Source organism: Mastigoproctus giganteus, chromosome 11 (genome assembly GCF_048544385.1).
Source record: "Mastigoproctus giganteus isolate SK-2022 chromosome 11, ASM4854438v1, whole genome shotgun sequence".
Lineage (NCBI taxonomy): Eukaryota > Metazoa > Arthropoda > Arachnida > Uropygi > Thelyphonidae > Mastigoproctus > Mastigoproctus giganteus.
The window spans coordinates 29739291-29761798 of NC_143585.1; the positions used below are offsets into that span (position 1 = coordinate 29739291).

At 36.4% G+C, this 22508-nt stretch overlaps 1 protein-coding gene across 1 annotated transcript in view; it reads left to right on the forward strand.

Moving 5' to 3' along the window:
• The window catches only part of Oseg4 (intraflagellar transport protein Oseg4), a 270266-nt gene that overhangs the window by 166575 nt on the left and 81183 nt on the right, over positions 1–22508 (forward strand). Inside the window, exons 21-23 of the mRNA XM_090385309.1 lie at positions 3259–3347; positions 11331–11448; positions 20962–21047. Coding sequence (XP_090241435.1) covers positions 3259–3347; positions 11331–11448; positions 20962–21047 — 293 coding nt within the window. The remainder of the gene's footprint in view (positions 1–3258; positions 3348–11330; positions 11449–20961; positions 21048–22508) is intronic.

Here is a 22508-nt window from a genome sequence, read left to right on the forward strand (position 1 = left end):
ATGTCATATTACGTTTATTATTTATTATATAAGAACTCTTTATGAGGTTTGACTTCTGCAGCCTGAAACACAAATTGAATGATTTCATTTATAAAACAAGAACATTTAATCTCAAAAGTTTCTTCAAGTGGGATAAAATTGTATTCATACATCTGCTTCCTCTTATTTTCAACAGTTTTCAAAAATTATTAAGGAAAAGAAGGAAGTGGCTGGATCATTATACATTAGTCGTTTTGAAATCCTTCATTTTAATTGTTCAACGAATCTTAATTAGCTAATTTACTACAACAAAATTAAAACTGTTTTCCAAATTTTTTAATTTATTGGTTGTTTAATCCTGTGTAAGGATTATCCAAGGTTTGCTACTTTCAGATCTATTAAAGTAGATTTGTCAATACTCATACAAGTCTAAAATATACCTCAGATGTTTCAGTTCTTATGCTTTAAAATTATTTGCATTTGGAAAACTTTAAAGAAAGAATGAAAGAAAGAAAAATGCACATTTTGAAATAGTACAAGTAGTAGTGGTGTGTAATTCAAGAAAGCAAGTGTATGAGCTTATGCAGCATCAGCCAAAAACAAAATCACACAACCATTCCCTCCAAATGCCTGTCCAGTTCCTCCTTAAATTTATTTAGCCTATCAACTTCCACGACAGATGGAAGTTTGTTCCATCAATTAACCACCCGCTGGCTAAAGGCAAATTTCCACACATCTATTCTACATCTGTCTTTCCTTAATTTGATTTTATGCCCCCTTAGGTTCATAATCTGAACAAGTGGAAGAATCCCATCAGAATTCAGTGTGATCAACCCATTCAAGGCCTTATACACCTCAATCAGATCACCACGCAGGTGCCTAGTCTCCAGCCACTGCAGTTTGCAGAACTTAAGCCTCACTTGGTAAGAGGATCCCTTCATTCCCCTCACCAATCTTGTTGCCCTTCTCTGTACACGCTCAAGCAAATCTACATCCTTCCTAAAATGAGGCCTCCAGACCTGTACGCAGTACTCAAGGCATGGCCTGACCATTGCCTTATACAGAGGGACAATCACCTCCTTTTCCCTGCTAGCAAAATTCCTGTATATCATTGACAAAACCCCATGACCTTCCCTGGCAGCCTGTCTGCATTGCTCAGAAAACTTCTTATCTGACTGCACAATTACTCCCAGGTCTTTTTCATTTTCTACCACCTTAAGTGTAGTACCACACAGTTGGTACATTTCTCTGGGGTTACTTCTACCCATATGCAGTACTTTGCATTTGTCAAGGTTAAACTTCAGTTGCCACTTCTCATCCCATCTGCCCAAATTTTCTAGATCCTGTTGCAGTAGCACACTGCCATTACTATCATTAACAACCCTGCTAACCTTTGTATCATTTGCAAACTTCGACACTAAGCCTGATATACCTTCATCAATATCATTGATAAATATACAAAACAACAGTGGACCCAACACCGAACCCTGTGGGACTCCACTAATAACATTAGTCCATGAAGAGCAGCACCCATTGATTACCCTCTCTGTCTTCTCCCTCTCAACCATCCTTTCATCCATTGTAGCAACTTACCCTTAATACCATTCTACTCCAATTTGTACAGTAGTCTTCCATGCACAACAATGTCAAAAGCTTTCCTGAAATCCAAGTTTATGATATCAAAATTATTTTTTGCATCCAGTTCCTTTGCAACCACATCAAGAGTCACCAAAAATATAAATGTTTCTTGAGACATTTGTCTGGTTGGTGGAACAGACTTCCATCCCTTGTGGTGGAGGTTGATAGCCTAAATAAGTTTAAGGCTCAGCTGGACAGGTATTTTGAACGAACAGAGGGGTGAAGTGGAAGTGGGTTTTTTTTTTTTGGCTGATGCTGCATAAGCTTGCTTTCTTGCATCAAATGCCTCTACTAATGCTAATGCTAATTTGCCACACAGTTTATTAAGTTCAAATTGAAAACATTTGAGCGCAGTACCATTCAGATTATAGTCCATTCTGGTCATGTACACAATTTAATAACTTAAATAATTTTTAGAAATTTATATATACTGGTGTATGTGTTATGTACATATTGGAAATTAGCTCTTAAATTAAATGACCGCTTTCCAGAAACACAGCTACCATGATAATCAAGAAATGACTGTAAATAATCTTGCTCATTTGAATTTAGAAGTTGGTGAGAAATAAAAATTTTTAAAACACAAAAAGTTGCCCTTTTTACATTTTATGAACTAAAGTACAACTAAAGAGTTAGATATTAGTTAATGTGAAGTGTTTGTGTTTTTGCACTTTTTAAAATCAAGCAAGAAATTTATTCTTAATACATCTAACATTAGAATCAATAAAGCATATTCAAAATTTTAAAAAATTTTAGAATTGGCACTTGACTCCCCCATTTCTGTTAATGCAATTCGAAATGATTTATTGAGTTCCAAATGTAGAAAATATTAAACCCCTTTCTGCTAACAACCATGTTCACTATACTAAATGATACTGCATTCTTGTTGATGTTTTTGATCATGTATATCCAATTTTGGGTATTCATTATCAAGACAAAACTAAGAGAAAGAAAAGAAAATAAAGAAAACAAAGATGATGCACCAATATTAATAATCTCATGCTTTGTTTATTTCCTTTTCGTTCTGTTAGTTTTCTCTTGATAATGGATTCCCTAAGTTGGATCCAAAACATCAACAAGAATGCAATGTTATTTAGTATGTTGAACATGCAAGTTGGTGGGAAATAGGTTTAATATTTTCTACTTTTAGAACTCAGTAAATCATTTCAAATTGCATTAACAAAAATGTGGAGTCACATGGCACCTCCGTAGCCAGGTGGGAAGGAGCAGCAGCAGTGCGTAGCACACGCTTCTTGATTAGACCGGGGTTCGAGCCCGTCACCACCAAATACAGAGGAGGTGGAAAGGTCAGGGAATGACCACCGCATATCCCGGAGCAATATGGCCTTAGTTGCTAATGCTCCTAAAAACCAAACAACAGTGGAGTCACATCTAATTTTTATAATTTAAAAATAATAATGCCTTTCACACGATATATTCAGTAAAACTTATTTTTAAAAGTTTCATTTACATGTTGCTGGAAGTAGTGCTGTATTGCTACTAGCATATCACTGTGCTAGATGCATCTTATTTTATCTTACTTAAATTAATATACTTTATTTTTATCCTTTTTTTTTTTTTTTTTTAAATTGAAATGTGCTATTGTGATAACATAATTTTAATAAATGGTTATCTTTAAAGTCCCTTAGAGATTCTCGAGATCTTTTGGAAAAAGTTGGCATTTCAGAAGCATCCCAGTTCATTGAAGATAATTCTCATCCACGACTTTGGTATGACTTTTTAATCATCTTAATTTTGTGCGACACTGATTAATAACTCTTTGAAGTATTAAAATCTGAATATATATATATATATATTTCTCAATATACTGTAAGTTTAGAACAGATTTATAAATCTGAGTTTTAGTAGGGTTTTAAGTGTTTTTTTTTATCTCTTAGTGGTTTTCATAATTCTTCACTCTAATAATTGGAATGAAAATTGTTTTTTTGTCCAATTGTTAGTAGGAGTTTCTCACCATGTTATCTTCAGTATACTCTGGAATACATCAGTTGATCTGACAGAATAATAAGATAGGCTAAGTAACAAATTTAGGTTCATCATAAAGTTTATTTTTTACATCGTTATTCCTTTACACATGTCTCTGTTGTATTTTTAGAAACTACATAAGAATTACTTAGTAGAAAGTGAATTATAGTGTTTGAAATAAAACTAAAAGTAAAAGTGTTCCTTGCTTTGGGAATTTTTTCTGCATTAACTGAATTTTTGGTAATAGCATACCAGTTTCTGTGGTTTCAGTTCATATCATTTGTTATCCATTATGTATATACAAGTGTGTTTTCACCAAGAAACTCTACACCAACTGCTTGAGATTGAGTAATTACAGTCCTGACTGAAGAAGCCTCTTGAAAAATTCCTCCAGTCTTTGACAAGGTTTAAATCCAGATATCTCCATACAATTTGCAAGTGATAAAACCACTATATTCTTATGGAGAGTTGAATACAAAGCGTACATTATAATTCTGCATGATGCTTTCTAGGAATTATTCTTCCTCTGTACACATAGGCTAATAAACTGATTAATAATTATAACAAAAACTTATTTTTAGACATATTTGACAAGTAGTCTGTGTGTGACAAAAGCATTTCTAGATTCAGAACTAATGAATGCCAATTTTGAATATGTGTAGTATGAGGTATTGAGAATCAAAGGGAAATATAAGTGGAGGTTTCCTTCAGATTAAAAGATTAAAGACTATGATGACAGCTCTATATGCAAATGGAATGGGCAAGTAAGTATTAGTGAGATCAATGTGCAATTTCAGTCTGTCTGTTTTGATTGGAATGATATCAGGGGATCATGGAAAAATTGTCATGATGAACAAGGTGTATGGTGACAAATGAAGTCTCAGTTGTTAAAGGTAAGGGCAGGATTGTTAATTTCATGATAATTAAAATGCTGCATAGCATATGTCAACTGGGAACACAGTTTGGAGCAGACTAATACAGGAGAATTATAGAATAGATTTAAAGCTGCCATCACAGAAGACAGATGCATATACACTATTAAAAAATATAGCATGAGAATGAGATGCTGCAGTAGATGAGTAAGGCACTGGCTGGTTTAATAGTGCAAAAAAAAAGATAGCATGAAACAATTGTAGAGTGATGAAAAAAGCTCCGAAGCATATGATGATTATAAGCTGATCTGTAATAGTATCAAAGAAAACAATTAGGCTAGAAAAGGTCAAATATGAGAAATGATTGCCAAAGAGAGCAAAAGAAAATGGATAAGGCACTTTTAGGCAAATGCGCTAAAGAGAAAGCAAAAATCAGATTTGTCCTTTATATAATGTATTTTTTTTTTTTTTTTTTTATGTAAACTCCAAACACGAGAGGTATTAGAACCTATAGTACTTAGTACCGTGCTTGGGTTGGACGTTGAGAAGACGAAAGAAGATATTTGTTGACATTGGACTTGAACTTCTGTAGACTGTAATTTTCAGGAAATACGTATGAAGGAAGGTTGTTCCAGAAAACAGTATGCTACTGAATAAACAAAGGAGATGAAAAGTTGGTTTTGTGAGTTTGAAGTTGGACAGTAAATGGATGTTGGCTGGTGGTGGAACATGTTCAGACTGTTTTGAAAGAGAGAGCGGGAATTATAGAAGCAATTCAGAAGAACAGTGCCCATGGAACTATCTGTAGAAGAGGCATGCAGCAGAAACAGTATGTCTATGAGAAAGCGAGTGGAGAGACTCTGTTAGATAGGAATCATTAATTAACCTAACTGCCCTCTTCTGAATGGAATCAAGAAGCCTGAGAGAGGTTTTGGGGGCACCGCCCCAGATGTGGGAACAATATTCCATGGCAGGGCGGATTTGCGATTTATACAGAATAAATGGCTGTTTTGAAAAAAAGTAACGCCAAGAGCGAAAGAGAAAACAAAGTTTTTTAGATGCAGAGGAAGCAATATTTGTAATGTGCTTGTGCAAAGAGAAATTAGAAGTCAGGGTAATCCCCAAAAGAGATATATCCTTTTGCCTAGAAATCGGAGTGTCACTAAAGATAAGCATAGGAGCAGAAGAATCCTTTTTGCGAGATATAAGACAAGACTGAGTTTTAGAAGGGTTGAAATCAACTAAGTTGTCTTTGCCCCACTGGAGAATTACCTGAAGATCGGCGTTTAAGGAATTGGTAGCAGATTTTCGAGAAATTGAAGCTGATTGAGCAGGATTCCATTCCATTGCCATGGAATATTGTTCCCACATCTGGGGCGGTGCCCCCAAAACCTCTCTCAGGCTTCTTGATTCCATTCAGAAGAGGGCAGTTAGGTTAACAAAATGTAACGTGGAATGCAATGTGCTATCAACGGCAAAGCTGTGGATAGGATTTCCAGTCAATGGTAGAAGGTCATTAATATACAAGAGGAAAAGAGTGGGGGAAAGAACTGAACCTTGGGGGACACCGGCATTAGTGGAGAAGTTAGAAGACAGAGAGCCATCTACCATCACCCTCAGTGAGCGATCAGAGAGAAAACTGGATAACCAATTACTAAAAACAGTTGGTAAACCATAAGATGGAAGCTTGTTTAGAAGACTTTTATGCCAAACACGATTGAAAGCCTTTGAGATGTCAAGAGCAACTACTTGTGTTTCACCGAACCTTTCCATTGAATTAGTCCATAAATGGGTAACATAAGCCAGAATATCACCAGTGGATCGACACTGACGGAATCCATACTGGCGATCGTTGATCAGATGGAAGGTTTCTAGGTAGTTTAAGAGTTGGTGGTTAATTGATTTCTCCATTACTTTAGAAAGAGTAGAAGTAATTGCAATGGGACGATAATTGGATGGGAGGGATTTGTCACCCTTGTTAGGAACTGGCTGGATATGAGCAAATTTCCAAGAAGGAAAAACACCTTTGGAATAAGAAAATGAAAAAAGGCAGCAAAGAATAGGAGTAAGTTCAGGAGCACAGGTTTTGAGAACAAGTGGAGAAATACCATCGGGACCTGGAACTTTCTTAACATCAAGATTCGTCAAAATCCTTCTGAAATCCTTTTGACAGAAGACCACAGAAGGCATTGAATGGAGTGTGTTGGGAATGGTGGGAGGTGTTTTACCAAGGTCATTAATACACGAGTTGGAAGAAAAATGAGATGCTAACAGGTCAGCTTTATCCTTGGCTGAAGTTTCAACAGAACCATCTGGTTTGGACAGAGGTGGGAGCAGAGATGAGCAAAAGTTGCGGCCAAAGTTTCGGTCCGGTGTACTAACTAGCTGCCAGCCTGCGAACACCGTTTTAGAGCTGTACCCTTGAAATGTAAGGAATATTGGATCTCGCCATGTTGTTCATCATAACTTCAAAAGAAACCAGAATGCTCGGCTACCATTAGGGCAAGAAGCAAGTTTTCTACTCTTAGCCTGTTCAAACTCTAGTTTGGGCTGATTAATAACTACTTTACAATTGTTGCGAGCTTTGGTGTAGGCAGAAAATGAAACTGGAGAATTAGAAACAAGCCAATTACAATATGCAACATTCTTCTCTTGAACAGCCTTAGGACATTTATTGGAAAAACGAGGTTTAGACAAAGGATGAAATTTTAAAGTGGAGTGTGGGATAAAGGATTCCATTCCTGCAAGAATAATTTCACTGACACGATCTGAGCAAACATTAACATCAGAAGTTTTGAAACAGTAATCTTCTTCTTCTTTTCCTTGGTCGGAAAAGAAGAAATGAAGTCTCGCAGGTCATCCCATGCATTCTTGTAATGCCAAACAATACAAGGTTGGGAATAGCCATAAGATAAAGGTTCCATTGGAGAAGAGACAATCACCAAGTTGTGATCTGAAGTGCCTAAAGGACCTCTCACTTTGACCGTGTACTTAGAAGGGTTGTTTGTGAGAAAAAGATCAAGCGTATTGGCTGTATGATTAGGATTGTCCGGTATTCTTGTAGGTAAATGAATAATCTGTGCAAGGTCATTAGTAATTGCAAAAGCCTCAGCATCTCGACCAGCTGGGTCGGTGTGACTAGAAAACGGAAGCCAGCTGGAGTTGTGAACTTTAAAATCACCAAGGAAAATTACCTCACTGTTAGGAAAGTTGGACTGGAGAAAGTCAAGTTGCAAAGAAAGGAAGTCAAAGAGCTCCAAGTGATTAGTGGAATTGGGAGAACGGTAGAGACAACAAATGAATTTGACCCAATGAGGTAGAGAGATTTTAAGCCAGAAAAGATCAAAGAGAGGAGATTCCAAATTGCCAAGTCTCTGACAGGGAATATCAGAACGGACATATGCACAAGTACCACCTTTGAGGCGAAAGGAATCATACAGCGAATAATTTGGGCATCTGAGATGAGCAGTAGTTGAATCAACTGATAACTGAAATTCTGTCAGGAAAAGTACATGGGGTTTGGCAGACTGCAAGTGGAAATGGACATCGTTGAGATTAGAATTGAGACCACGTATATTTGTAAAATGAATTATGAAGTGCTTGGGAGGTTTAGATCTTTTCGCAGATAAGCTTGCTCTATTAGTTTGACAATTCATGGTGTATTCAATTGTAAGAAAAAGTGGGTGGGACATGCTGTATGAAGTAATGAAATTTTTGGATATGGCGTACATATGGTAAGAATATACCCAGATCCTTGACATAACATGGCCTCGACAATGCTCCCCGCATACACACTACTCGGACTCTCTCCAGTCACTATCTGGCAGAGTAGAGGTAGCAAGATGCACTAGCTGATCCGGAAGCCTCCTAGAGAGTTACCAATAGGTTCGGTCCGGTGTACTAACTAGCTGCCAGCCTGCGAACACCGTTTTAGAGCTGTACCCTTGAAATGTAAGGAATATTGGATCTCGCCATGTTGTTCATCATAACTTCAAAAGTCATCAATCATACTGCGTGATGGAAGAGATGGTGAAGGGTTGACCGGAACTTAGCTCTAGAGACGAAACATGAGTTCCACCACTTCAAGCCTCCAATAAGCAAAGTGGTGGTATTGCACCGGTTGATGAGAGTCATCGTATGGGTAGTTATTGATGCAGCATATGAATTAAATAGATACTTTGCATTGATCTTTACAAATTAATTTTTTCCTAGTGAGTCCTCGTGGGTAGCATAGTTGATATACAGGCTGGCCTCAATTAATGCAATTAATTCATCCCGCGAGCACATCATGCAAAACAGAAATGCATTAATCGAATATAATAATCAATAGGAAAAATTATAATTGGTCCGTGACCTTCAGAAATATCCATAAAGAATTTTAAAAATATCTTTTGAATAACTTTTTAACTGTATATCATGTAAAAGATAATGAAAATAATTATAGAATTAAATGTTTATTGCATATAATACACAATGAAGAAACTATTTGTTACAAAAATATTTGAACAGTGTTGTCTTTCTGTTTTTCATCAATCAATTTCCAATAACCAACAACAATCTTCTCTAGGCCTTGGTGAAATAAATATCACAGAGAATCTCTGTGATACGAAAGGTTTCATCTTGTTCTTATACCTCCTTTGCCGTAACATTTTCATCTGGTGCATTTTTAAATTAGAATTTTTAAATGCAAGTCTGCAGGTGACTTTATTAGTGGGGGACAAACAAGTAACATGTCTGCTTCCGATGGTTGATGGAACACACTGAGGTGGGCAGATGGCAAATGGCAAATGCTTGTTTATTGCCTGCCTGACGTGCAGTAAACTTAGCATGCAATTCAAATTTTAACTTTTTCAACTCTCACATAAAAAAAAGGTTGCGTTAACTGGAAATTTGCATTGTGTAAAGTGAAAAGTGGTATAATTTTTTCAAATAGCGGTAACTGAAAAATGTGTTAATCGAACTTGTGTTATGTGAGGCCTGGCTGTAATCATCATCCTCCACATACTGGGTGGAAAAGACGAGTTCAAATCTGTCAATGACATAAATTTTTATGGACATTTTTCACAACATGGCTGAGTTAGTCGGTCTGCATGGTTTTTCCCAGAAACCTGGGTATTTTTTCTTCTAGCAAATAGACAACTCAACCACAGAAAAACATGATTTATATTGCATAATATGTACAATGCAATATGGTCTAAGTCACTGATGCACCTAAAACTTGATAACAACAACTTTTTGGTGAGGAGAAACTGTACTAAAAACTGTAAAATCATCAATGCAGAAATTTGCAGAGTAATATATACTATAAAAATTTGTGAGCATGAAAATAAGTAAGGGTGCTGGGGTAGATAGTACGTACCCAGTTATTTGAGAGAAGCATCAAGAAATTGCACCACACCATTAAGGTTAATCATTAGGTCTTCATTAGGCTCAAGGGTGGTTCCCTTTGATTGGAAAAGTTGCAATGTATTGCTAGTCTATAAAGGTGGTTCTAAGAATGAAGTGGAACTATGAGCCAGTTGGTCTGTTTTTAGTAGTAGAAAAATCATGAATTATTAAGAATGCAATTCAGGACCATCTCAATACAAATGGTTTTTTTCTAGGAAAGAAAGCATGGTTTTGTAAAGGGAAAATCTTAACCAACCTGATTAACTATTATAAAAAAAAATAAACATCCTTTATTGTCATGCTCTATATATATGTACTGATTACTGTATACCAATAAATAGGCTGAAGTTGCAGCATGCCGTGTACAGCACATAGGCCTTACATGAAAGAAAGTAAAATCATGAAAGAAAGTAAAATCACATGGGGCTTACATGAAAGAAAGTAAAATCTCTAACATACACAGGTGTTCACAACGTATAATAAATACAACATCCAATATAAATAACCATTTGAACTTCATAATGAATTATAAGTCCACACCTCTTAAAATATTTCAAATCCTTAAGGAAAAAACTGAGATTGTTTATTTGGACTTTAACAGAAAACTTGACCTTTTACTGCATGACAGATTGTGACGTAAGCTGAAGCATTGTGAATAAGGTTGTGTTATTCCTTATGGGATGAATACATGGCAGGAGGCAAAGTGTTGTAAATTATTGGTTAATTTACACAATGGCTATGGTTAGAAGGGGAAGAACTCAAAGGAATCAATGGTTGGATTGTTCCTGTTTCTGATTTTGAATGACACTGATGAAGGGTATCAAAATTTGTAGATGATACAATAATTGAGTGAGTAATTAATGATCAGTACTAAGGCATGCTCCTTTGGATGACTGGGATAAGCTTCAGGGATCATCAGCATACCATATATGAGTATTCTCTATTCAGTTAGTCTCCTTCTAATGAAAAACTACGGTTTCCAGGGCAAAAAAAAAAACATGCAACCGTCATCAGAGACTTACTGAAGAGAGTTGCATAGTTTGATCCTGTTTTGACAAAAAAATCTTCTCCATATGGTGTAGACAGATAGTGATTATAGTTATTATGATAACCACAAATTCTGCAGAACAGCAGGTGAAGACATGCAGCCTTCTTTGAAATACCAGTATTAATTAAATTTTTCTCTTGCATAGTGTGCTTTGTGAAGTTCCTTTTAGCTATTTTATCTTATAACATTACCTTTTTTTATTTTATTTTGTTTACATGACTATAACAGAAAAAATTCAGCTTTATGCAAATATGAGTTACCATTCTACTGCTATCCCGTAGAGATTTTAAAGCATTTCATGTGGTGTATGAAATCCTCTTATAGCATTACCTTACTTTCTAAATGCATTTGGGGAAACTAATATTTTGCATACACTAAATACTAGATAGATAAGATCCATAAATTTTTATAACATATAGGAGATTACTGGCTGAAGCAGCAATACACAAAATGGACTTTCAGACTGCAGAAGCAGCTTTTGTTAGGTGTAAAGATTACCAAGGAATTCAGTTTGTTAAAAAAGTTGCTGGACTTCAGGTACGCAAAATTTGTAAATATATTTTGTAAATATAAAAAAGTTCTTGGTTTACTCATCTTTTCTTCAGTTTTGCAAGGTGGTTTTCATTTTTTTTGGTGTAGAAATTGAGACAAAGAGGTAAGGTTTCTATTCTGCTTAGCTTTACTATTACAGGTATTATATTTCCTCTTCTTATTTTGCATTATTTTCCAGTTACTGTGTACATTAATACTTTCTTACTTTTTCAAAATATAGCAATATCTCTTATTTCTATTGTTCATGCCTATTCTAATTGAATTCTTTTAAGTATGTTATAATATATTACATTTTTCTGCCTTTATATTCCATTATTTAAAGTTATGTATTTCTTTATACTGTACTATTTATAGTTAAGAGTATTACTAGTAATTTTTACTTGTAATTGATTTAATTTTTCCTTTACTTTATAGCATTAGCATTAGTAGAGGCATATGATGCAAGAAAGCAAGCTTATTCAGCATCAGCAAAAAAAAAAAAAAAAAAAACCCACTCCCATTTCACCCCTCCGTTCGTTCGAAATACCTGTCCAGTTGAGCTTTAAATTTGTTTAGGCTATCAACTTCAACAACAAGTGATGGAAGTCGGTTCCACCAACCAACCACCCGCTGGCCAAAGGCAAATTTCCGCACATCTATCCGACATCCGTCCTTCCTCAATTTGAATTTATGCCCTCTGAGCTGATTATTCTGAGCAAGATGAAGAATCCCATTGGCATTGAGCATGCTCAAACCATTCAAAGCCTTATACACCTCTATCAGATCACCTCTCCGGTGCCTAGTCTCCAGACTCTGTAATTTGCAAAACTTAAGCCTTTCTTCGTAAGAGCAATCCTTTGTTCCATTCACTAATCTTGTTGCCCTTCTCTGTACCCGTTCCAGCAGCTCCACATCCTTCCTGAAATGAGGCCTCCAGACCTGTATACAGTACTCAAGATGTGGCCTAACCATTGCCTTATACAAGGGAATAATCACCTCCTTATCCCTGCTAGAAAAATTCCTCTTTATCATTGACAAGACACCATGAGCTACTCTTGCAGCTCGTCTGCACTGCTCAGAGAACTTCATATCTGCCTGCACAATTATCCCCAGGTCCTTTTCATTCTCCACCACTGTCAGTGTAGTACAGCAGAGTTGATACGTTGCTCTGGGATTACTGTTTCCCATATGTAGTACTTTACATTTGTCAATGTTAAACTTCATTTGCCACCTCTCAGCCCATCTGTTCAACCTTTCCAGATCCTGTTGCAGCAGCATAGCGTCAGTAGTGTCCTTAACGACCCTGCCAACCTTTGTATCATCTGCAAACTTAGACATTAAACTTGATATCCCATCATCAATATCATTCATAAACACCGAAAACAACAATGGACCCAACACTGAACCTTGAGGAACTCCACTAATAACATTAGTCCACGTTGAGCAGTGTCCATTGATTACCACTCTCTGTCTTCTGCCACTCAACCATCCCCTTATCCATAGCAGCAATTTGCCTCCAATGCCACACTGCTCCAATTTGTGCAGCAGTCTTCCATGTGCAACAGTATCAAAAGCCTTTCTAAGATCCAAATATATAATATCAAAGTTATTCCCTGCATCCAGTTCTTTTGTGACTACATCATAGTATCCAATCAAATTGGTCAGGCAAGACCTGCCCTTAACAAAACCATGCTGTGTCTGAGCTATAACTGAATTCTTGTCTAGATGATCCTGCAGTGCTTCTTTAACCAGTGCCTCCATTAATTTACCTGGAACAGAAGTTAAACTAACAGGTCTATAATTACTTGTGTCAGCCTTTGATCCTCCTTTGTGAATTGGGGTTACATTTGCACATCTCCAGTCTATGGGTACCTCCCCTGAGTCCAAAGAAGCTCTCATAATTATGGCTAGGGGCTTGCTTACTTCCTTTGCTGCCTCCATTAATATAACTGGATAGATCCCATCCACCCCAGGTGCCTTTTTTATGTTTATCCTCAACAATCTCTCCTCCACTTTCCTCTCAGTTATTACAAAATCATCCAGCTCACTGCCAATGTTTACTTTACCTACATCATTCTCCTTCCTGAATAACTCCTCATGCGTGAATGTAGATGCAAAATACTCATTTAAATTGTTAGCCACCTGAGCAGGATCCTCAACTGTTGAACCATCAATATCCAGTGGACCAATCTGATTCATCCCTTTCCGTCTTGAGTTAAATATGTAAAGAACTCTTTTCTGTTTTTCTTTGCATCCTTTGCCAAGGATTTTTCGTAGTCTGCCTTTGCCTGCCTAATCTCCTTTGTGACTTGGTTACAGACCAACTTATATCTATCATAGGCTTCCATGTCACCCATTAATTTGTATGTATCCCATGCATTTTTCTTCTCTGCCACATGTCTCATTAGTTCATCTGACAACCATTTAGGCCTAAACCTTGAACGATATTTCTTAGTTGGTATGTAAAGCCTGGTAGCCTCCAAGATTAGTTCCTTGAATGCTTCCCGTTTTAAGTTTGCTGTTGGTAACATCATCAGTTGGTCCCACTGTATAGAATTTAAATACTGTCTCAGACCGTCATAGTCGCCTTTACGAAAACAAAAACCCTTCCCTTTACCTCTGATGGTAGTTACCTCCTTGAGATAAATCCCACTTCAACACACTGTGATCACTGCCACCTAGTGGTTCATTTACCTGCAGATTATTAATGCATGAAGAATCACTACTGATAATCAGATCAAGAGTATTGCTCCCTCTTGTTGCCTCACGAACATACTGATGTAGAAAACAATCATCCAATAAATCCACAAAAGCCTTGCTAGTGTGCGAGTGACCAAATCACAAATTCCAGTCAATATCTGGGAAATTAAAATCCCCCATTATAAGACTCTCTGATTTACTGGCCCACTCTATTTCCTTGTACAATGTCTTATTATACTCATCAGAGTCATTAGGCCTATAGCACACTCCTACTCTCAATTTTGATTTCCCTATGCTTATGTGACACCCAACTGACTCGACACTGCCCTGTCCATCGATGTCAACTGGCTTCACTTCCTTGGACTTTATGTGTTTCTTAATTAATAGCATAACCCCTCCTCCCCTCCTGTCCTGTCTATCCTTTCTATACACATTGTATTCCCCAAATTCCAGTTCCGCATTACTTATATCTGTGTGACACCACGTCTCTGATATCCCAACAATATCTGCCTTTGATGTTTTGAGCAATACCTCAAATTCATCAAATTTATTTACCAAACTCTAGCATTGGTGTACACGCAGGTATACATGCACCTGTTTCTATTCTTAGCTACCCTAACACAACCCATGTGTTTACTTGTACCGCAATGACTCCCAGCAGTCTCTGAAATATCCTGCATCTTGTTTTTCAGGCTTCCGCTCATTTCAATAGAAGCAGTGCAAGAATCACTTCCACCTCTGCCAGTGGCTACTGTTAATCTATTAGTCCTTGTATCCCCCCAACTAGCAGTTTTCCGACCCACCTAACTCTGCCTCGACAGCATCAGCAAAACTTCTTGCACCCTTTCTATTTAAGTGTATCCCATCCCTGTAGAAGCAATCTCTCCTGTTAACAAGTACAGTCCAGGCTGAAAAAAATTCTACCCCTTGAGCCTTGCACAATCCCTCCAGGGCCGAATTGATCGACAAGGCTTTCATCATATACTCCCTCCTATCGTGTCTGGGCAGAATTGCAGACACTTTCAAATTCAACCCTAATTCACGGCTTTTTTTCAACAGTGACCTGTACTTGCTAAGTAATTCCGCCGGTCTCCTACTCTTAATATCATTAGTGCCAACGTGTACAACTATATCACCTTTTGTGCCCTTAAAAGATGATATCCGCTCTACAACGTCATCAACCTTTGCCCCTGGCAGACATACCCTGGTCCTATTCCACCTATCCTTTTTGCAAAGCATGTTCCCCGCTTCCCTGACAAACTATAGTTACTGGCTGTTATTTATCTATTCCTTTATATGATGCTTTTCTTTCTCTTTGCCTTTAGGTTTATTTTTAGTATTCTCTGTAATTCTATTAGTTTATGTTATATGTACTCCATTGATCCTGTTATTACTTTATGCCTTATGAAAATACTGGATCCCGCCTCAAGGGATGGGCAGTTACACTCCCAGTGTGTGTCCAGGTAACGTTGGCATATGCTTTTCCCTTCTCTTTATATTATCTTATTCTAATTTTTATACCTCATGAAGTATTAAAGTACTTGAGGATGATTGAAATACTATACTATCCTATTTCTTCCCTTTGTTTTGCGTAATTTAACCCTCAGCTCATTACTTATCCTCTATTAACATCCACCTCCCAACCCTCTCAATCATATGTATATTATTATCCTGTCTGCTGTTTTTTTGGACTAGCAGTTATTCTGCCAGTAAGCCGTTAAATAATTGAGAATGTATTTCAATTTCACAATATGGCCTGTTGGCCTAACTTTAACCTCTTTTATACTGGCAGATAGCAATAAGAAACAGATAGCTTCAGCTAATTATAATTGGAATGTATTGAATGGTAGTAGCCTCGGGGCTTACAAGGGAACAGGCATTCTGTGTGTTATCAGACACTTAGTCTAAAACACTGATGGATCCAATATCTTTCTATTTCAGAAAATTTAGGAGAAGTCCGTTTGGCATGCCTTCCTAAAATCCACTCATGCACACCTCGATGGTACATCACTTTGTTGGCAACGAACATGTAGAATGATTCTCTTCAAGATGCGTGGTCAGTGTGAAGAAGAAAAGACCAAACCCTCCAGTACATAACAGCACGACAAAACAAATGGCCCTCAGCCCCAGCGGCTTTCACTTCCCCTCTTACAGCAGTGAAAGGATCAGAGTGGAAGCAGAGGGTGCTAAGAATCTCTGCATACGACCAGGCTGCCATGCATGGAAACTTAACTTGGCCTGTTACAATGTAAGATCGCTCATTGGTGAAGATAGGATATTAGAGCTGGAAAAGAAATTAGAAAATGTGAATTGGAATATCGTCAGTTTGGCTGAAACAAGAACAAGAAAAGAATCACTTATAAGTTTATCAAGTGGAAATCTGCTGTACACCAATGGAAACAGTGACATGAGCGAAGGTGGAGTTGGATTTCTGGTCCATAAAGATTTAAAAAACAACATTTTGGAATTCAAAAGGGTGTCAAGGGTGTCAAGACTACTACTCAGGATTTCTAAGAGGTACAAGCTAAAGGTTATAATGATTTATGCACCAGCATCGAACCATGATGATGAAGAGGCTAAAGAAATCTACACCAAAATTGAGTCTTCTAGATGAGCAGAAAACCCACTACACTATCATTATGGGGGACTTCAATGCTAAGGTTGGAAAGAGACAAAACAGCACAGAAAGGAGAACTATAGGAAATTTTGGATTTGTGGAATTTGCAGAATGTCAGTAATGAACACTTTTTTCAAGAAAAGGGTGAACAGAAAGTGGACATCATAGAAACGCTCAAATGGATTAACAACTAATGAAATTGACTTCATCCTCACTAACAGAAGATATATCATGAATGATGTTACCGCCTTGAACAAGGTAAACATTGGAAGTGATCACAGAATGGTAAGATGCACACTTGATATAGATGTAAGAAAGGAAAGGGAAAAGCTGACTCGTGTAAATAATGTGAAGATCTTTGAGATAACAGAAGAGGAGAAAAAGCAGTAGGTACTGGAACTTAAGAACAAGTTTGAGCTTCTGCAGACTGTTCAGGACCAAGATATCAATGAGGAATACTACAACTTTCTGAAAGTGATAAAGCCTAAGAAACCTATAGGTAAAAAGAAATCCAAAGAAGAAAAAATTAGTCATGAAACACTTGTCATGATGAGCCAAAGATGACAAATGAAGAGCAAGATAAACACTGACTAGGATAGAATTGAGTATACTGAGTTATGCAACTCCATTAAAAAGAGACTCAGAGAGGACATAAGAAGATTTAACACAAGAAAAGTAGAACACGCATTAAGGGAAAACAAAGGACTTAAATCAGCAGCCATGAGCAGTAATACAGAAATACAAATGATACTGGAACTGAAGAATAGCGATGGTGTACTTATAAATAGCAGAGAAGGCATAATTCAAATAGCAGAAGACTACCATAATGAGTTATACAAGGAGCGAGGGAATGATGCCAGCATTGGGGAAGATGGATTGCAAATTAGTAACACATACAACATACCTGATATCCTTCCTGATGAGGTAGAACAGGCATTGATGAAAATTAAGAATCAGAAAGCCCCGGGGGAAGATAAAGTTACTGTAGAGTTGTTAAAATTGGGAGAAAGAGACATGACACAGAAACTGCCAAGGCTCTTCATAAAATGCATTAGAAAAGGTGTGGCGCCTAAGAAGTGAAATAATGCAATCATAGTTTTGCTGCATAAGAAAGGAGATAAATCAGAAATTGGAAATCATTGACTAATTAGCTTGTTATCTCACATCTACAAGTTGTTCACAAGGGGCATTACTAACAGATTAGAAAGAATATTTAATAAGAATCAACCGAAAGAGTAAACTGGCTTTAGGACAGGATTCTCAACTATGAATCACCTTCATGTAATATCACAGCTAATGGAGAAAGCAAATGAATATAAAACACCATTATGCCTGGCATTTGTGGATTATGATAAGGCATTTGACTCCATACAGCATAAGCAATGTTTCGGGCACTGGAAAAACAAGGCATATTATGATTTTGAAGAAAATATATGAGAACGCTACCTCCATTATTAGACTAGACAAAGATAGTAGCAAATTTAAAATTGAGAAAGGATTTCAAAAAGGAGACACAATATCTACGAAGATGTTTACTAATGCCTTTGAGGAAACTTTCAGAAGATTTAAACTAGTCGCAGAAAGGGGTCAATGTGAATGGAGAGTACCTAAACCATTTACGATTTGCAGATGACATTGTGATCATAAGCCATGATCCCAAACAATTAGAGGAAAATCTTAATCAGTTATGCAGAGTTAGTAAGAATTTCAGACTACAGATGATATGGCTAAAACAAAAGTAATGATGAACAATTATGCCACAGAATGGAATATAATGATTGAAGGAGCAGTAATTGAAAAGGTGGATTCAAATGGCTTCCAGCCATTTATAATAATAATAAATGGCTGGAAGTCAAGAGAAGAATAAATTTTGAATGGATAGCATTCAGGAAATATAGTCGCATACTGAAGAACAATATCCCAATTTATCTGAAACGTAAAATAATGAACCAATGTATACTCTATTGGATTAGGCAGCGAACTCCCCACCATGACTTATGTTGTTGTTGTTGTTGTTATTTGGTTTTTAGGAGCATTAACAACTAAGGCCATATTGCTCCAGGATATGCGGTGGTCATTCCCTGACCTTTCTGCATCCTCCGTATTTTTTTTTTTTTTTTTTTTTTATGAGAACCCCAAACACGAGAGGTATTAGAACCTATAGTACTTAGTACCGTGCTTGGGTTGAAGGTTGAGAAGACGAAAGAAGATATTTGTTGACATTGGACTTGAACTTCTGTAAATTGTAATTTTCAGGAAATATGTATGAAGGAAGGTTGTTCCAGAAAATGGCAGTTGAATGAATAAATGAGGAAGATAAAAAGTTGGTTCTGTGGGTTTGAAGTTGGACAGTAAATGGATGTTGGCTGGTGGTGATGGGCTTGAACCCCGAGTCTAATCATGACTTATGGAAGTGAAACTTGGGCACTCACCAAAAGAATGGAACAGAAGCTGAGAACTACACAGTGAAGAATGGAATGAATTATATTAGGGACCACACTGTCAGATAAGAAGAGAAACACATGGATTAGGCAGCGAACTAAAATGGTCTTGGGCAGGGCACATAGCTCAAAGATATGATGACAGATGGACTGAGAAAAGAACAGAATGGTATCCAAGAGGATCTAGAAGAAAACCTGGACAACAGGTGGAGATAGACAGATGAAATTCAAGAGTTTGTGGGTAGTAAATGGATGGCCGTTGCACAAAACAGAAGGAACTGGAAAGTTGTTGGAGAGACTTTCATCCTGCAGTAGATTGAGAATGAAGGATGATGAGCCTTTGATAATGTACCCTTCAATGTATCCTTATAATAATAATTGAAAATAATTTTAATTTTATTATTATGTATATATAATTTTTTTAGGGCTCTCTCTTTGGTTTATCTTACGGCATCTTTACTATTTCCCCACTATAACCAACCAGCCTAATTCTTTTGCTACTTTTAGAGCTGTTTGCTGAGGTTATGCTTATCACACATAGCCCTGCATAATCATAAAATCTAGTTCACCATATACCCAATATGGTGAACTAGATATACATTAAGGTTGTTTCAAAAGTAATGGTCGATAATTTAAAGGTAAACTGTACAGACCACAATATGAAAAAAAAAAAAGCCTAGTAAACATGGGCCCTTAAGTGAATCGTTTTCGAGATATTGCACATTTCTAGTTGCGATCCACAACTGATAAGGTGAACTGTACAGAGTTGGGATTCACCACTGACTTGTTTGTTTAGGTTAGGTTATGTTATGCTCATTTTCACCCTTTCCCCACTCCCAATGCTCTGAGATGTAGCAGGCATACTAGTACTTGTCAAAGGATAGTCAACATGGAAAGAGGTTACAGCAATAAAGTATGCGGACATGCACTTCATGTATGGTAAAGCCAACGGCAGTGCACTCGAGGCTGCACGTTTGTACCAAGAAGCATTTCCCCGCCGAAGGCAGCCCAACAGGCTGTTGGGCAACAGCCCAACAGTGTACATATGTGCCTTAGAGAACATAGAGTACAAGCAGGTAGGCCCAGAACCATAATACCTGATGTTGAGGAAAGGGTGTTAGAAAGAATAGAACAAAATCCAGGAATTTTGACAAGGAGGGTTGCTCTGCAAGAGCATGTGCTGAGTCATAGCTGTGTGGTGAATTTTACATTGCCAGTTACTGTACCCCTACCATATCCAGCATGTACAAGGTCTCAGCAATACAGACTACCCTCCCAGAGTGCTCCCATAGTCAGTGGCAGGTGTTAACAGAAAATGTGCAATATCTTGAAAACGATTCATTTGCGGCCCGATGTTCTCTGAGACTTTTTTTGCTTATTTTAGTTTGTACTCTTCACCTTTAAATTATTGTTTGACCATCATTTTTGAAACACCCTATATATATATATATGTGTGTGTGTGTGTGTGTGTGTGTGTGTGTGTGTGTGTGTGTGTACATATATAATATATATGTATGTATGTATATATATGTGTATATATCTGATAATTAAAATAAATATGATATTTAAAAAAAAAATAAATAAATAAAAAATCAGCCAGTAGTACGGCAATAATGCAGAGCGACAAACAGAGCGGCCACACCACAATTTTGAATTTATAAAATTTTTTCATATGACAGTTTTATTAACAAGTATTTTTTAAATGCATTTTAATGGTTTATTCTTATGATCCCCTCTTAATTATTTTTAAATCTCATTAAGAATGAAACAATGAGAAAAGCTGAAGTAGCTGCTTATTTCAAGCAGTTTGATGAAGCAGAAAAACTTTGTTTGGACATTGATCGTAGGTAAGTGAATTAATTAATTCCAGTTAATTAAATAATGCAGATATAAACTGAATGTAATCCAAGAATTGAGAATATTTGGACATTTAATCCACTAGCTAGCATATTCCTAAAACTCACATTAGCAGGCTTCTGCAAGTCCTCTGATTCCCTAGAAATGTTTCAAATAAAGGCAGTAATAATTTAAAATTGGGCACTTCTTAATGTATTCATTATTTTGGCAGTATATTGGATATCAGAAGAAGTAATATATAATTTTTTAATTATTATTTTCATGATTTTTTTTTATAAATTACATTAAATCAAGATTAAAAATAATCACAATAGCTAATAACTATTTTCATTAGCATATAAATGCACATGGAGACATCTTGTGGAATATTTTTTAAGCATATATGATAAAAATATATTTTTAGAAGATTTAAGTCAAGTTTTCCAATATACACTTTAAAAAATGTTTTTAAAAATTTAAATAATTTGAAAGACTGCCAGATTTGCTTCCTCCACTTTCTCATGCTTTGTCTGCAAATTAATTAGTCTGCATTATATGCAAATTAAACATATAATGTTTGGGAATCAGATCACAAATAAAAGTTAACAATTAATCTGCAAATGAAATCAATATATTGCATTCTGATGTAATTATAAAAGTTTACTGTTTTATTTTAGTATTGTGAACAATAATGATTGCTGCACATAGAATTGAAGTGCCGATGCCTTTTTAAATTTAGTGTCATATCAGCTGCCCACTAGTGACTGCTGTATTTGTGTGTCTGACTGTGCTAGCAGATCACTAGTGCTAAAAAAATGACAAGAAGATGTATATAAATTAAAATAAGAATTCCACTTACATGATCATATGTGCAAAATATAAAGTCACTAACGTCAGTAATGCAATAGTTGATCAATCATCAACTAAAAACGTTTTACGTTGTCCACCAGAAAAAAATTATAATCCAACTAAAACACTTCAAACTGAAACAATGACATGTAAGATATCAAATCAAAATCAAAAATAAATTAACGTTAGGTGTCTACATTACTCTAGAAGTACTTTTTCCAACCCATGATGTTTTTTTTTTTACTACAAACGTGAAATTCTCAAAAATACTTAATCCTGTTATTTCATGAGCCTGTGCCTAGGCATATGAAGAATGTCTAATACTTAAATCTGATTTTTTTACAATATATTTCTCAAATTTAAGCAAAATCAGAGGTGCAGATCAAAAGTCAAAAACATACTGAAGGAATATTAAATTTCTTATTTACATTACTGTGATAGCCATTTTAATTTAGCACATTCCATGCACTGCCACAGTCATCACTGGGTTAATGAAAAACAATGCCCTGTTAAGCTTGAGATAGAACATTGGCTGTCTTTTATGCTTTCTCAGGCACACTGAGTAGTAAGTTTAACTCATATTATTAAATCAGTTATCTGATTCTCTTCATTACATTCTCTCT